At 45.3% G+C, this 17560-nt stretch overlaps 2 protein-coding genes and 1 long non-coding RNA gene across 3 annotated transcripts; 1 reads left to right on the top strand and 2 right to left on the bottom strand.

The window, feature by feature from the left end:
* On the bottom strand, positions 6089-8498 carry LOC8074745 (cyclin-P1-1). Its single transcript, XM_002447103.2, has 2 exons — positions 8023-8498; positions 6089-6757 (listed from the first exon to the last, which is right to left on the bottom strand). Exons 1-2 carry the CDS (start codon positions 8463-8465, stop codon positions 6346-6348), a joined length of 855 nt encoding a protein of 284 aa, XP_002447148.1. The 5' UTR covers positions 8466-8498; the 3' UTR covers positions 6089-6345.
* LOC8074744 (putative F-box protein At2g33200) lies at positions 11210-13285 on the top strand (the record flags this gene model as incomplete). Its single annotated transcript, XM_002448529.2, has 1 exon — positions 11210-13285. A coding segment is annotated over one exon (1671 nt), but the record flags the coding sequence as incomplete, so codon positions are not given.
* On the bottom strand, positions 13652-17560 carry LOC110436168. The gene is made up of 5 exons (XR_002453887.1): positions 17416-17560; positions 17215-17345; positions 16982-17040; positions 15591-15645; positions 13652-14718 (listed from the first exon to the last, which is right to left on the bottom strand). It is a non-coding gene; the product is annotated as an uncharacterized LOC110436168 (long non-coding RNA).

Genomic DNA, 17560 nt, shown 5'->3' with positions numbered 1-17560 from the left:
CGGCGTAACTCGTTATTGTCCATGTGTATTTTTCTATGAATTTGATAAAGAGAAATCAAGCTTCACTTTTTATTTTCTTGAAAACAACCATTACTGAAGGGTAGGGTTGGACTATACGTGGGGAGTAAAACCATGGTACCACAGCTGACTCTGGACAGTGGACACTCCAAGCAGCGGCTGACATGGAAAAATCTCAGTCCCCGGGGGGCGTCGGTGCAATTTGCCGCCCGGGGTGCCGTCCACGCTAAAATGGACTGGAAAGGCAAACTGCGGCTGTTTCGCCATTTCCTGTGTCCGCTGGTGCTGGATCAGCGGCGTCGTTTGTGCTCATCACGCCTCGCTCCGCCCCTTTTGTGCACAGTCACACTGGCCCCGGCGTTTCGGCCTCTTGTGCGCCAGCTTTCCGAGACCCCAATGACAGGGCTCTCCTCGCGTCTCTCGCGGCGTCCAAGCAATGCGAGCGTCAGGTGGGCAGTGGGCTCAGGCGTCGGGGGGCATGACTTTTCTGGACAGAGCTTGGCGCCACAACCTCCAACCAACTTGTTCAGGTAGCTAGGAATTGTGACCTATAGCTTCTATAATCCTTCTCTGAACTATAGCTTCTATAGTCCTTCTCTGAAGCAAACTACTACTATAGCTTCTCTAAAGCAAACTTCAAACACAGCTTGCTATTGAATGACGAGGGAATGACATTCCTTCTTCATCAGCACCATTATCCACTTCTGCAGAAAAGATATACCAAAGAACAACACTTCAGAAGCAGATAGGCCTTGTTTAGTTCTCTAAAAATTTTACAAAATTTTTCAGATTTCTCATCACATCGAATCTTTTAGACGTATGCATGAAGTATTAAATATAGATAAAAATAAAAACTAATTGCACAGTTTGGTCGGAATTGACGAAACGAATCTTTTGAGCCTAGTTAGTCCATAATTGGATAATATTTGTCAAATACAAACGAAAATGCTATTATTCATATTTTGCAAAATTTTTTGAAAGTAAACAAGGCCTAAGGCAGCTTCTTCTCAAAATCGCACTTTTTTTATGAGAATTCCAAAGCGCCCAAGTCAACCTTCACATACAAGAAGGACTACTTTTATCTTGTAACCTAGATTCTACAGTCTATATCGCTGGATTATAACAAATGAACAATTTGCTCTACCGGTTTCTATCAGATTGCGACATAATAACAATAATGTCTATCCACCTCATTACGCTGTATACACACTCCATCATCACACTGCATGGTCCACACGCAAATGAGAGAAAGAGAGGACACAAAACAGCTAGAATCCAGGTTGCCGCGATCCAGTACGGGCCCGGTGCATGGACCGCTCCTCGGTCCCGAAGGCCCCATCGATAGGCAGCAGCAGCGCATCCCCCCTCAGCACCCTTTCAACAGATTGTTCCCGCCTCGTGGAAACCAGCGTCTGGGGCTGCCTGCTGCTGTGCTGGGACTTGCCTTCGCCCTAGCTCGGCTCTGGGCCCCTGCTGCTTCCGCAAACTCTGAAACTCATACTGCCGACGATGCTGGTCTCTCGGCGCCGGAGTCCCTAGACTCTGACGCTCTGCCGCGGTCTTCTTCTGCTATCAGTCTGGCGCGGTCCTCTTCGGTCTTCAGCATCGACTTCCAGAGGGTCACGCCAACTGAGATCGAGGAGGACGGCTCTGACGAGTCTGCCAGGAACTCCACGGCCTTCAGCTTCGGTTGTCCGCCTTCGGTGGATCCCGTGGGCCTCGATGGTTCCACGCCGCCGACCCCGGACTTCCGCTCAATTCGCCCCCTGCAGCAGGTTGGCAGGGCACCTGCGCCTCAGGGGACTCGTCGTCACAGCGCTCGTCTGGCAGCTAAGTCGGCGGTCCGGGGAGGCGCCCACCAGGACTCCACTGCTGTGGCGGTCAGGCGCAAAGCTCTTCTCAACTCCCTCTCCGGCTGCTCGTCCACCCTAAAGAAGCATGTCAACAAGAACAACCTCCTTTCCCGTTCCAAGCTGCCTCTTTGTGCCTCGGAGATCCGCAAACTCTTGGACGCGGCCGGCGTCGCCTGTTCTTCTGCAACTGCAGTCGAAGTGGAGAACCCTCAAATCTAAATGCTTAGCCTGCACTTCTCTAGACAGCACTTGTGGCTGTGTGTTTACCTATCTTATTTCTTCCTTTCTTTTGTGTTATTTGTTCTAGTTGGTAGCGTCCCTGTGTACTTCTTCGTTCTTCTCTGTGGTGCTTGCTCTGTTTTTAAATGAATCACGCAAACCGAACTTTCAATGTTTTCTCGTGGAACACGCGTGGCTTAGGCGACTATGACAAGTGCATTGTGGTGCGGAATGCGATAAAAGCAGCAAGCCCTTCAGTGGCTTGTCTTCAAGAAACTAAACTCAATGACATCTCTTGCTTCAAAGCAAAAACTTTCCTCCCTCCTAACTTGGCAACAAACTGGTTCTTTGCTCCTTGTGATGGTTCCAGAGGTGGCATTCTCACTGCTTGGGACCATCGTTTCTGGTCGGCTTCTGGCCGCATAGACCTCCAATATTCCATTACCACTACTCTCTCCTCAACGATTTCCAATTGCGACTTCACTTTAACAAATGTTTATGCTCCCTCGGACCACCGCCTTTCTAACATCTTTCTAGCTGAGCTTCGGTCCCTTCTTCCCTTGGTTTCCGGACCTTGGGTCATCATTGGGGACTTCAACTTGATTAGATCTGCAGACGACAAGAACAATGCCAACCTAAATCGTTCCCTAATGGATTCCTTCAACCTTGCTCTTGACCAAATCTCGGCTCTGGAGATCCCTCTCCTTGGCAGGTCCTTCACTTGGTCGAACCACCAGATTGTCCCTGTTCTAGCTCGCCTGGACAGGGCGTTTGTCAACGTCGATCACACTTTGACCTTCCCGAACACCTCTCTCGCTTCCTTGCCTAAACCAACCTCAGATCATGTCCCTATTCTCCTCACTATGTCCTCCATCATCCCAATTTCCAACATCTTCCGTTTTGAGAACTCTTGGCTTCACAACCCCTCCTTTCGCCCCTCTGTGTTCCCAGTGTGGCTCCAGGCTCCGTCGTGTTCCGATGCGGCAGGTAAGCTGGCTGCGTGCCTCAAGGTGACAAGAGCAGCGGCTAAGACATGGGCTCGGCGTATCAGGGCGCCTCCACAAATAATTCCCAACTGCACTTTCATTATAGAGCTACTGGACTTTCTTGAAGAACAGCGCTTACTCTCTCCTCATGAGTCCCAGGCTAGGACCCTTTGCAGGCAGAAGCTCAGCCAAGCAATCAAGGAACGGGCGACATATTGGAAGCAAAGAAGCAAATTTAAGGCAATCAGGAATCAGATGAAAACACGGCTTTCCACCATGCGCAAGCAACTGTCAGGCACCGAGGCAACAAAATCAGGGTTGTTGAATGCCAAGGGCAGGAATTCACCAATCATGATGCCAAAATGCAAGCCTTGTCTGCGTTCTTCTCAGCAATCATTGGCCAGTCAGGGAACTCGGCCTGGGGCTTCTCCCCGAGCGATCTATACATGGATCAGATCCACCCATCAGCGTCGCTGACTGCACCTTTCTCGGAAGTAGAAGTCAAGTCAGCCTTGAGAGCAATGAACCGCAATAGTGCCCCTGGGCCAGATGGTTTTGGCCCCTCCTTCTTCGTTGCAGCTTGGGACACAGTCAAACAGCAGGTGATGAACTTTGTCAATGGCTTCCATGCAAACAACGTCCAGCTAGAGCGCATCAACAGATCCTTCATGGCCTTGATCCCCAAGAAGCCAGGAGCTACCGCAGTCGATGCCTTCCGTCCAATTTGCCTGCAAAACTGTTCTGTCAAGATAGTTGGAAAGTGTTTGACTATGAGGCTACAGAAGGAAATTGGTAACCTAATTGATCTGAATCAGACGGGCTTCCTTCACAGCCGTTCGATCTCAGAAACCTTCGTCTTCGCGGCTGAGGTTGTACAGACTTGCTGCAGAAGAAAGTCCCCAACGTTAGTGCTAAAGCTGGACTTTGCTAAGGCCTTCGACACTGTCAACTGGAATGCTTTGGACAATATCCTGGAGGCAAGAGGATTCAGTGGGTTGTGGAGACAATGGATGCGGAATCTACTGACATCCTCCAAATCAGCTATAATTCTGAACGGTGTACCCGGCCCGTGGATCAACTGCAAGCGGGGTCTTCGTCAGGGAGACCCCCTCTCACCTTACCTGTTCCTCCTGGTGGCTGATACCTTGCAGGCGCTGATCAAGAGCAAGCCCGACTTGATTCGTCACCCGATTGCTCCCAACCTCGGGTGCGTGACTCTCCAGTACGCGGACGACACCCTGATCGTCATGAGAGGGGAGCCACAAGATGTTATACATCTTAAGGAGACCCTGCAGATGTTCTCAGATGCGACGGGGCTCAACATCAACTATCACAAAAGCTCCATAGTACCCCTGAATTTAAGCTCGACAGCTCTGCAGACCTGTGTCCAGCAGCTTCAATGCCGTGTAGAATCCTTCCCACAGAAATACTTGGGTCTTCCACTGTCTGCCTCCAAGCTGCCGGTTGCGGCTTTCAACCCCTACATCGATAGAACAGATGCTTTCTTGTCCTCCTAGCAAGCGTCCCTGCTGAATAAAATGGGAAGGGTGGTTATGATCAACTTAGTGCTGGACAGTCAGCTTGTCTACGCTATGTCTGCCCTCAGTGTGCCTTCTACCACAATAGCTGAGATTGACAGAAGACGTCGAGCCTTTCTTTGGGCCGGTGAAGCAAACACTTCCTCTGCCAAATGCTTGGTGGCTTGGGAAAAGTGTTGTACCACCAAAGATCTGGGTGGGCTGGGAATCAAAGACTTCGCCACCCAGAACATCTGCCTCCTACTAAAGCTCATTCACAGGCTACACTGCTCACAAAACTCTGCTTGGGGGGCTTGGGTCAGGGAGAACTCCAGTTTGGCAACCTTACAAGGAGATCTTCAGGGGACTCACTGGGAAACTCTGAGATCGATTCTGCCCTTATACCAAGCGATCACCACGGTCCAGATTAAGGATGGAGCAGCCACTTCGTTCTGGAATGATGTTTGGTACCTTGAAGAAGCTTTAGCTGACAAATTTCCAGCGCTTTTCAGCCACTGCACAAAGAAGGACGTCTCAGTCAGAGATATGATCCTTTGCCAACTGAATGAAGCCTTTGTTCCAAGACTCACCCCGCAAGCCTCAGTACAATTGCAGCAGCTGCAACAAATAGTTGCTCTAACCTCCCTGGAATCAGGTAACGACATAAGAAAATCTCTATTTGATTGCGGAAATGGAAGACTAGACTCTTCTTCGATCTACAAGCTTCTTAAGGCTAAGCAAAACCCAGCTGACCCCATGTCGGATTTTATCTGGGGGAACTGCTCCCCCCCAAGAGTTCAATTCTTCATGTGGCTTGCCTCAAAAGGAAGATTACAATGCCGTGCAAACCTCTTCATGAAGAGAATTGTGCCAACCCAATCCTGTGAAGCTTGCCAAGGGTTGGAAGAGACGACGGATCACATCCTGCTACATTGCCCTTTTGCAAGAGGGTTCTGGAATGCCTTGGGGCTCTCAATTGATGATGGACTTTCTGTGCACCAATTACAAACCTTGCCCAGGATCCAAAACGTTCCGATCAAGCAGTTCAGTAGCTTCATAGCTTTATGCTGCTGGGAACTTTGGAAGCGACGTAATGCTCTCATCTTCCGCAATGAAAGTCTTACACTTCGCCAGGTGCTACTTGCCTGTGCCTTGAATGCAGAAGCTTGGCGTCCAAGATTCAAGAAGAAAGAGAAAGACATCAACACGGCTTGGTGTACTTTTCTACAGTCGATTTTAAACCAGCTTACATAGACTAGCATGTATATACTTGTAAAGTCTCCCTTACAAAAACTATCTCTGTAATCCTTTGTGACAATGGGTCACCCTTCAATAAAACCAGGTGGGAAAATCCCCCCGTTGATTGCTCAAAAAAAAAAGAGTCTGCTTTTCACAATCTCAACATGGAAAAAAAACATCGTTTTGATGCCAGTGGAGATAGATGCTCAACTCATGGACTACCATTAGTCCATTAGCATGTGCAGGGACAGGATAGTTAATTTCGATGTGTGGCACCATCCACACCATTGCATTGACACCGGTTTAATTTCAGTCGATGCATCATGCGTGACAGTGGCTCAATGACTTGATCTTCAGTTTTACACTGTCTCAGCGTCCGTATATGCATGTAAGGCACAAACACAGCTCTGCAGATATATATACACGTTGGAATTGGATTAGCACGCACAGTTGCACGCAACAGTACTCCTGGTACACCGTAGACACACACACTCTTAGTTTGGACAGCTACTGCTAGTAATCGAAGGTCCACAGCTCTCGAAGAGACGACGTCGTCATAGTGTTGACCGCCGGCAGGCCGTTGGGCACCTTCCGGTACTCGTGCTCCTCGCGGTCGTCGCCGTCGTCGCCAGCTTCGGCCGGACGACGACCCTCCGTCAACGGCGGCGGCAGAGGCGGGTTGTTGACGACGGACGACGCGGTCGTTCTCGGCTTGCTGGGCGCCGCGCTGCCGGACACGGGCATCAGGCCGTGGTGGTAGTCCCTGCGCAGCATCTCCGTCTCCAGGTGCTCGCGGTACCTGTGGTAGACGCGGTGGTCGACGGCGACGGCGAAGTGGAGCAGGTCCAGCAGCTCCATCTCCAGCTTGTTCATCTCCGCGTTGCTCACGCCGCCCACGCGCGCGAAGAAGGCGTTGCTGTGGTGGCTGCGAGCGACGGTGCAGATCAGTGTGAAAGTTTAGTTTAATTTATTTACAATGGGTGATTATTTGCAAATGCATGCATGACAGTAACTACTCTAACTAGTATTGTACTGTACAATAGTCATTAGTACCACTACCATTTTCTGAACTTTTTTTCCTCGAAAAAAGCATTTTCTGAACCCCCAAAAGAAAAAGAAAAGATTTGTGTATGCAGCTTATCATGAAGCAGCAGGAAGGGGGCAGCTATCAATCTATTATCATGCTTTGCATATACTTCTAGGCTACATGTTCGTCTCATGTCGTTGTCAGAGTACAACAGCAACAAGCCAAATAAATTAATGTGACAAAAACCAATCGAGTATGTAGAAACAGGTATTGTACCTTTCTTTTCCCGGCTCAAGATTACTCACTAGTATTTTAATTTAACTCTCGATACTCTATTTTTTCGTGCGGTCTGTAATTCTCGATTAATTGTGGTAGTCGTCGCGCACTCTGCCCTTGAGATCACGACGTTATCAAAGTACACATGTAGCTGTTGTTTGACAATTCTGACCAAGATAACTGATTTGGCAGAAATTGTTTCTTGCTGGATAAAAGGTCACCAAATAACTAAATAAACGGTCTAGAAAACTCTGTGTTCCTGGTATTAAGGATGGGGGTGGTGCTCCAAAGGTATCCCGGTTCTCTTCTAATTCAGCTCAAAGAACTCAATTTCTTCCTTCATTTTTGCATATGTATAGTTCATTAGGTTGAACCAGAGGAGATCTGTGGATCACTCCACCCCCATCCTTACATGGCATGAATCTGAGGTTTCTGACGAAATTTGTATGAGTGTCATATACTGTCTTTTTACATGGAAATATGGAATCGTCGATGCACGTACAAGTGAGAAAAAGAGGGAAGGTGCTAGGTCCTACCTTGGAGTAATAATATATACAAGAACTATTCGTGAGTAGAGAAATTCAGTCACCTTTGCATTGCTTTCTCGGCGACAAGTCGCCACTATTTTAAGGTCCATTTCTTTGTTTTTTCGCGGTGTGTAATTCTCGGTTTTATCATGGTCGTGGTGCGGGCGCTCTGCCCTTCGGATTAAGACGTTAGAACCAGTACGTACACATGCTACTGAAGATAACTGGTTTGGAATTCTGATCGAATTCATTTGAGGTTGTGGTAGAAAATATGCCAAGACACAGTACAGTTTAAACGGTGTAGTTAATCATCGACGCAAGGAAGCACTTGGAAGAACAAGAGTAAGGAAAGGCACTCACAAGTCGTCGAGGACCTTGGAGGCGACGAGGAGGGAGGCGAGGAGGAGGCGGTGCACGTTCCTGGACGCGACGGCGGCGGCGGGCCGGCGGTGCGCGGCCATGTCCACGTAGGCGTACGCGACGACGTAGCACTCCGGGTCCAGCGCGGCGTAGCGGTGCACGCGCTCCAGGTACTCGGGCACGCCGATGCGCGGCGCCGGCGCGCCCTTCGCCGCCTCGAACGCCCGCATCCCTCCCCCGGCCCCGCGCCCGTCCGGCGCCGCCACCGCGTCGTTCCGCGCCACGAGCCGCTGCACGGCGCGCGCCACCATGACCAGCTCCTTAGGCGGCGGCGGCGGCGGCGGCGGCGCGGCCGCGGGCGCCGTCGGCGAGCGGTCTACGACGACGCCGCCTTCGCCGTCCGACGCGGCGTCCGTCGGCAGCACCAGCGCCACGGCCGTCATTCTGAAAGGCTGCTGCCGCACGACGGCAGGGGGGCTTGGCGGGTGTTTAACGCGGGCGCGGACGGGGACGGCCGGGCATGGGCGGATGCGGCGGGCCCAGTGGCCCAGGCCCCAGGGTGGGCCCGCGACCGTCCGATGCGGCGGGCTTCGACTGGTGGAGCTTTCCTTTCCCCCGTTGGGCCGCGCCACGACGGAAGCGGATGGGGTGTTGTGGGCCTTTCGCTTGGCTTTTGTCGCCGGATCATGCCAATCTGCGGAGCTTAGTTCCTAAAATATTTTGCAAAATTTTTCATATTCTCTATCACATCAAATCTTGCGGCATACACATGAAGCCCTAAATATAGATAAAAAATAACTAATTATACAGGTTAATTGTAATTTGCGAGAGGAATCTTTTGAGTCTAGTTAGTCCATGATTGGACAATATTTGTCAAATACAAACGAAAGTGCTACAGTTTATATTTTGCAAATCTTTTTGAAAGTAAACAAGGCCTTCACATGTGATGTATAGGCCTATACGACTACGAATACGTGAACGGGTTCTGTGCAGCCTAGTGCTCACATCACAGGTCACAAGCCTCACATGACACTAGGCAGAGTTGGCATGCAAAGAACCCCATGTTGCATTGTTCAGAGCGTAGAAAGGCAAAGTTTATGAAGAGTGAAAATTGGGCCTATTTGTTTCTGCTAGAAGCTCTATCAAGCGAACAAGCTCCTTGTTAGCATGGAACAAATTCACTAGCATAAGATTCAGAGCTTTTCAGATATGGAACAGACAAATCTGGCTGAAAGAACACTTCTGCTGGATTTAAGAGTGGGGATGGAGAAATTGGCTCACGCTGGGCACAAGTACTGAAGTACTGATTTGTAATTAACGGTTATTTCATTTATCCCATAAAAAATCATTTCTAGTTTTGTTCTAAACCTATGCATACAAAAATAAATCTATAAAAATACTAATATCTTTGAAACAAATAATTATCATTTATATTCATCGTGAATATATTTTCATATTATTTGGACTTATAAGTATTAATACTATTTTTACAGAAATATAATCAACCCTAAGAATATTTGACTCATTCGATAAATAAAATATTTGACTCATAGAATTACATTCTTATGAAGATGAGTTGAGTGACCCGTTTTGCAGCGGTAGCCCAATAGAACCTTTGAAAGCTTTGGCCATTAGGGTGAGTACCACTTTTATTTATATTTGACAATTATGAGTTAATTATAGATTAATTAGATTAAAAAATTTATATTATAAATTATAAATAAACGATAAAATTAGTTATATTTTATCTATATTTTATGAATTATGTATATGTATGTGTTGTAGGAAATGATGTGACGAGAAATGTTGAAAAGTTTTTAGATTTTGAGTAGAACTAAACAATGCCATGTACTTTGCAGTCTCCTCTCAAATCATATCTTTATCCGCAGGCCCGCAGGGAGGAGCACCGCTAGCAACTCCGATCCCCTCTCAGACTCCCAGTGCTCCCCCACCTCACATCCACTTACCGTCTTCATCGATTCAGCCGCCGGGGGATGAATGCTACTTTTTGTTTGGTCTATGCAAATTTGCTGAATCGGGGAAGAAATCCAATTCAGAGTCGAAGGATATAGTTCTTGGCCTCTTGGGGATCTTGCGCAGGTGTGATTTAATGTCCGAATCTTTTGATCTCGAATTCCTTTCGCTGACTCGGATTAGTAATTAGGAACGTGACCTTGGCCAATATCTAGTGATCTATATAAGTGCAACCGGGATCTGCGTCCTCCATCCAGATTTGTAGCTTTGCAAGTAGTAATCTTGAAGAAGCTGTTCATCTTCCAATAGTTAATTTTGCTGACCTGCTCCAATGGCGGCCTTTAGCAAAGCTTCGACTATGAGCAGACTGTGTGGTGCAGTGACTATTAGTGGCGGGGCCAAAAGTTTGTGAAGTTTGGGCGTAATGTCATAGTAATACTAACAAGAAGATTATAAGAGGGGTTAAATGCTAAGAGAGCGAAAGTTTAAGCATGCTCAAACGTTTCTAATTCCTTAAGAGTTTTGTGATGTAGTAGACATTATAATTTTGATCTTAAATTGAAAAAAAAAGAAGAGAGTGGAGAACAATTGAGAAAGAGCAAATGAATACATAAGTTTCTGTCTATCTCTCTTCTTTCCTTTATATAGAAAATGTGTGAGGGAAAATTTTCATAATTTTTCCTAATAGGGTTTGTATTTTAAAAAATATTTTTAGAGAAATCATTGTGTCACAATGTTATGTGATTGAGCCCTGGGATATGTGCTAGTCCGTCAAAATATGTTAGAAAAAATAGAAGTTGCTCAAAAAAATGAAAAAGAAAAGAGAAAAAAATTTGTATGGGCTTTTATTTAGTGGCCCATCAACGGACCGTCGGCTCCTAGCGCAGCGCCGACGCTCATCTCCCTCGCAGCGCCGACCCTCATCTCCCTCGCAGCGCCACTCAAGCTCGGTCCCTCAGCGCTAATGATGAAAATGGTACGGATATTTTCCGACCGTATTCGAAACCGAATTTCTGTAGAGGGGTTTGGATCTGTCCATATTCGAGTCCGAATATTCAATATCCAATACTGTATTCGTATCCGAATACTTAAATCGTATATTTATAATGTCGACATCCATCGAATCTTATCCGATATTGTTAACATTATTCGTATTCGAATCCGAATCCGAATCCAAATCGGACCAAAACGTAAAAATAAATACGAGTGATATCCGTCCATATCCCTACTCAGCGCAGATCTTCTGCTCCTCCACCGCTCGCGCTCAGGCTCAGGCTCGGTCCCAAGGATCGGATCTTCCGCGCGTCGGCGGCTCCCCCTCGGCGGCGTCCAGCGACGGAGGGGCAGTCCCAGGCTCGGCGGCGGCGTCGGCGGCTCACCCCACCTTCTGTCGCCAGTCGCCTCGCGCCCTCGCCTGCGTCCTCCGCGCACCGGCCGACGACCCTGCGTACGCACCTCCCTCTCCCCTCCCGCCTCTGCTGTTCCCGTGGGAGCCCGGCCAGCTGCCCAGGGTGGCCGGGCCTTGGCTCCGCCGGTGGTGACTATGCAGCCGAAACATCTGTGGAGTCTACTCTTCAGAATCTTGCCTAAGCTGCTCGGTCTTCCTGCCAGTTTGCTGAAGAAATTCCGAAAGGAAGGGCTGGTGGAATTGGATATTGCAATGGGTACATTGCCAGAGCTGCCACATGATGTGTTGATGAACATCTTTTGTACGCTTGAGGTCCCTGACCTTGTACGAGCAGGCTCGGTCTGCTCGTCCTGGCATGCTGCCTACACATGCCTGCGCGACCTGGGGAAATACAAGCAGTCCCAGACACCGTGCCTGTTCTACACTTCTGAATCTGCCGGTGACAATGTTGGGTTTCTGTACAGCCTCAAGGAAAATAGGTCCTACAAGTTAACTCTACCCGAGCCACCCATCCGCAGTAGGTTCCTGATCGGGTCCTCCAATGGCTGGCTGATTACTGCAGATGAGAGGTCTGAGCTGCACCTTGTCAATCCCTTAACTGGTGAACAGGTTGCACTTCCCTCAGTGATGACCATCGAGCATGTGAAGCCCATCTTTGATGTATCGGGTGCTATCCATAAGTACGAGTTGTCATATGACATCTGGGAGGTCTCATTGCCACCCTCACTACATGATCCTAGCGATCTGCGCGAGTGCCTCTACTTCAAGGCATTTGTGTTTCCTGATCCATCCACTGGAAGCTACATCGTGGTTCTCATTCATAATCCAAATTTACAGATTTCGTTTGCACGACCAGGAGATGACAAGTGGACCTGGGTGGGACAAGGTCACTTCTATAAAGATTGCATATATATGGATGGTCTTTTATATGCACTGAATTATTTTGGAGAAATTGATGCATTTGATCTTACTGCGTTTCCTGTTAAAATGACAGTAATTATGGACGAGATGACGTATCCTATATGTGAAAGCATGTACATTATTCAGGCTCCATGGGGTGACCTGCTGCAGGTTTCGAGGACTGTTGAGGTACTACCGAATGCTCCATGGTATGTCCCTGGAAGTGGAAACTACCGGGCACGAACCTTAAAAACAAAAGTATGTAAGGTGGACTTGGAAGCAAAACAGCTAATGGAAATAAACAGGTTGCCATGCCATATTTTATTTCTTGGACACAACAATTCACTTTGCCTTAGTGCTGAAGGACACCCAGGACTGAAGTCAAATCATGCATACTTCACCGATGATCTTAAAGAATTGACTGTTGAATACAAAAATAGCACTCGTGATATGGGAGTTATGGACTTGGAAAATAGTGTCAAGAAGGACATTGTGTCTCAAATTTGGTCCAACTGGCCTTGTCCTACTTGGATAACACCCAATCTTATGAAGCTGAATTTGGCATTCAGTAAATAGGCTTACTTTTTAATTTGTTTCATTGAATTTTTATACCTTTGTTTTGTTATTTTTTATGGAAACGATGTAAGTCAGACATCAGAAAAGTAGATGGGGATTCTGGCTGCTCTATGTGGTGTACACCCCTGTTAGAACCATCCATCAGTCTGTTTTTTTTTCATGTGAGGCATCATGAAGCTGTTACACCCTAGGCCTCTGATTTGCAAAGAAAACAGCCTAGCAGTGCTCGATTGGATAGCCACCTGCTATATGCCTATTGGATAAATCATAAGATTAGAGTTGCAATCAATATCATAGTTCATAACCTTGTTAGTGTTGCAGCAGAATCTGTTGTAAGTGTACTGCTATTCTGTGTCGATGTTAGTTTGCATATTTTCTCCATGGCTTCAGGGTTGAGGTATTGAATTTTCACTCTTGATGATCTTTGATGAATGAATAGGCACGCCAATGAGATGGTTCCTGTATATGTCATTGATGTACGAATGATCTGTATCATTGAGTCATCAAGGAAATACCAATTTTTCAATGGCATGAAAAGAAGTTACAGAGTATTCATTAATACAAACATAATTAATTTATTATGCACAGTTCCACCAGTGAACAACCACACTTGCACAATTGCGCCAAATAATTACTAACAGAAAAATGGATTCGAATTCCAGTGGAATGCCATACTTTGAGGTGCAACCCCTTAAACAAAATGTGCAGCCCCTAGCATGTTAGATCCAGATTGTTGCAGGAAACTGGAAACGTGCTGGATTGTGACATTGAATCATCATCCTTTTCCAGATCAACTTTTGCCAATGATTTTCAGGTTGTCCCCTCCCCACAAATTTGTGCTAGTTAGCATCTGTTGCGCCGGATACATTTGGGTCTGAAGAACACAATGCATCATTTTTATACATACACAATCCTTGCATCCACAAACTGTTTGACTGCATACCACACATATATATATAAATTTGATTTCATATGATTCAAAGAAAGTTACAGGGACGCAGAAAACTTTCTGGTAGCCAGATGTACATACTATATAGATTACATAGATCCAATATTTTAGCAAAAGAAAAGAACCAAACCTGATCGTTTTATTTCTTGAAAGCTAGCGTTTGAGCTCATTCATAAGTAAACCTGATCATTGTAGCTCAGAAAAGCTAGCTAGCATTTGAGCTCGTGTCAGTCAAGAAATTGTTGAGCATTCATGAATTCGTTTGTTATTCCCATGCTGTGGTACTTTAGCTAGCTTGAAATGATGAACTGCAAAGAAGTTCCAAGTGGAAATGCTAATCTCAACTGCAATACAAAATTCAGCATGTAACTTTTGACATCTCTCCTGTAAAGAATTAACCTTATCATCCATTAGTATATATTTACCTAAGAAACAGACAGATGAGTCTACACTTATACCACAATTTCGATCATGAAAGTTACGATAGAATTGCACTCTGACAACCATATAATACCATGTGCAGACATTATGAAATATTATCTACAGATAGTAACAGTGATGTGCAAAGAGACAGAGAGCTAGCTAGACCCCTAGAAGTTTACAGATTCAGCATGCCACCAATAGATAGAAAGAATGAATATCCTCATGTAGCTCAGGGAAACAAATGTTAGCTCCAGAAGCATCACTGTCAGGATACAGTTTAAATGCTTCAGTAATCCAGCGCGAGGCTGAAGCTCTAGGGATCACTAGCGATTCACCTAAAGGTTTAAACTACAGAAACTGGGAGCCTCCACCCTCCTCGATCATACATCAGCTAGTAAGCACATTGCTTTGCATCTTTATAAACCTCTTCAGTCATTAGTCATCACCCTCCTCCAAGCTTCAGGAGCTGAGTAGCAAATCAAACAGTGCACGTATAAGTTTCGAGGCAATAAAACAAAGAGCTATCAACAGATGGAATCTTTCAGGTAGTATGAAATTAAGTACTTACAAGATTTGCAAATGTGGTCAACTTAGCATCGTTCTAGTGCACAACAAAGCAAAAAGAAAAAAAAACTAAAGCTAACTTTTCAAATGCAAATGTATGAGAGCGCTCAACATTATGTCAACTTAGACATATGAGAGCACTCCTAGTTTTCACAAAAAAATATCCAAGCACTGAGATGGAATTGCTCACATGAGTATGTCATGCACATTGTCAAAATTATCCCCACAACCTGATTAGAAACGTAGCCTTTGCCAATGAGCATTCAACATTCTGTCAACACTCAAGGTTTCTATATGACTCTTATTGGTGGCAACAACCTTCTACTAACAGTGCTCCAGGTTCTCACAGCAGAAGCCTCTGCTGGATTGAGTAGCCAGTTAGATAAAGGTGTGTAATGCCACATGCAACTACTACTTTTATTCTCGACGCTCTTCAACACATCTAGGTTTTTCCCTGAAATTAAGTAACATTAATGCTTATTTACAGGAATTGAACCATAACCTCAGTGTGTGTTCCAACAATGCAGGAATAGTGGATGAAACTACTATTTGGGCAACCTTGCTCATGCCAAACGGTTGCTGAACTACAGAGTCGTCATTCAGAAAGTAAGACACATATGCAATTTAACATCAGTCTCAAAAGACCCTGCTAAGCATGAATTGAATAATACCTCCAAGAAGCAAAAGAGTAGACCTCAAACATAAGGTCCTCAACTCCTCATTCATTACAAATGAGAAATTTTGAAACAAACATAATTGGGGAAAAAAACTTACTACTTGGACAACACTTATTCAGCCCAGACAGCAACTACACCATATTGAAGAAGATCTGCAGAACAGAGAAACAGAGTGCGAATATTCAGTTCCATGTAGCTGACAAATGCTAACTTGACACATATAAATAGAATATTATTTCTTAGAAGCTCAGCAGGACTAGTTAGCCCTTCTCTAGCTTTTTGCTTTTCCATTTTCCCTCCTCTGTCTGTTTTGTACTACTTGGTCTTGTTTAATAAATCCCTGTAGGGGTGCAAGCCCCTCCAATTCAGTAAAAAAAAAACTCAGCAGAAAATATAAACGATATTTGAGCTAGATATCTGACTGCTACTAGATTTCTTAGTTCCCTGGCTCAGCTTAAACTTAAATAAATTGCCGAGACCCCATCATCCGTCCATGTGTATTATGGATGAACAAATTCCTAGGCACCTTTTTCCCTCTTATAAGCCTCTAGTCACTACCCTCCTTTTTCAAGCTCTCAATATACATGCAGGTGTTGATGGTTGAGTAGCAAATCAAATAGCACACACATAAGTTTTGGATATAACAAAACAATGGCTATCAAACAAACGAAATTTGCCAAAAGTACCACATTAAGTGCTTTTTAATGTAACTTAACACAACTCTAGTGCATATTAACTTTTCAAATGCATTGTTTAAAATAAAATTTTTAGTGTTCAGCATTGTGTGCCAACTTCATAGTCGTCATTCCTGGTTTCCACAAAACATTATCATCCCAGCAGTGAGATGCAACTGTTCACATGGATTATTCCATTTCACATTGTCAAAATTATCCGCAGAGCACCATCATAAAAGTGAGCAGCAAGAATCAACATTTTGTCAAATTCATGTCTCTTTGTTTATAATATGAATATGACTTGTTTGATCGGAATTAACTGTCTACTAACAGTGCCCAGGTTCTCACAGCAGAATCCTCTGCCTGCTGGATAGACTAGTTATATAAAGTTCCGGATGACCGCAATGAAATGGCTGCTACAAAGGTACAAATACCTAGAGGTCAGATAACTTCGCACTAATGACAGCATGCAACTACTGCTTTTATTCAAGGTGTTGTTCAGTTTATACACAGCACATGCAAGATTTTCTCTGAAACAATTATCATCGAAACTTATTTACTGGGACTGAACCATAACCCCATTTCAGTTCCAAAACGTATGAATAAGATTGAAACTATTGTTTCGGAAACCATGCTCATGTCAAACAGGAGATCGAGGCACATATATCCAAGACAATATCATTCCCAAAAGACTTTGGCAAGCATGAATTGATAATAACTCCAATAAGCGAAGAAATAGACCTCAAACGTAAGTTTATCATTCATGCTAAAGAAAAACTTTTAGAAGAGTGATTAATCGACCATAAAAACATACCTGGACAGAAGTCAGCATTTGCTCAGTTTAGACAAGAATTAAACCATACTGATGAGAATCTGCAGAACAAAGAAACGGAGTGAACAACTGGCTGTGTCAAAACTGATAGTACAGACAAGCAATAGTTTGACCCATATAGGCGACAACACAATATCTTAAATGCTCTGAACAGCAGAAGACATTAATGGTATTTGATCAAGATATCTAACTTTCAGGCTATCCACTGAAATCACCTCTAGGGAAGACGAGCATGACAGAAGTGTCTATGGAGTTCAAGGTCACGCGCAGTGGGCACTCGAACTTTGCATCCCTCAAATTCGCATGGAAGACCTATTGTGTGCTTGTGACTACAATGCCAAAGAATCTGCCGTAGTTTGAAATTAGACATACAGCATCAGTAAATATTGAGTATATCTGATAATTAAAAGTGTTACCTTGCTCTTAAGAACGGTGTTGTTCTCGTGACGCTGCATTTCAAAGAAACACATATGACACAAAACAGAACTATCAGGAGTAAGAGTGCTTAGTCTGAAGTATTCTCTGTATTGTGCTTCTACTTCCTTCGTGACGCTGTGCCCA

Source organism: Sorghum bicolor, chromosome 6, assembly GCF_000003195.3.
Source record: "Sorghum bicolor cultivar BTx623 chromosome 6, Sorghum_bicolor_NCBIv3, whole genome shotgun sequence".
NCBI lineage: Eukaryota > Viridiplantae > Streptophyta > Magnoliopsida > Poales > Poaceae > Sorghum > Sorghum bicolor.
Note: the sequence above shows the minus strand (reverse complement) of the source record. Positions and strands in the feature narration are given on the sequence as shown.

Coding starts and splice junctions, on each gene's coding strand:
- LOC8074745 (XM_002447103.2), bottom strand. CDS start 8,465: ATGACGGCCGTGGCGCTGGTGCTGCCGACGGACGCCGCGTCGGACGGC. Junction 6,758..8,022: donor TCCAAGGTCCTCGACGACTT/GTGAGTGCCTTT, acceptor CGTCGCTCGCAG/CCACCACAGCAACGCCTTCT.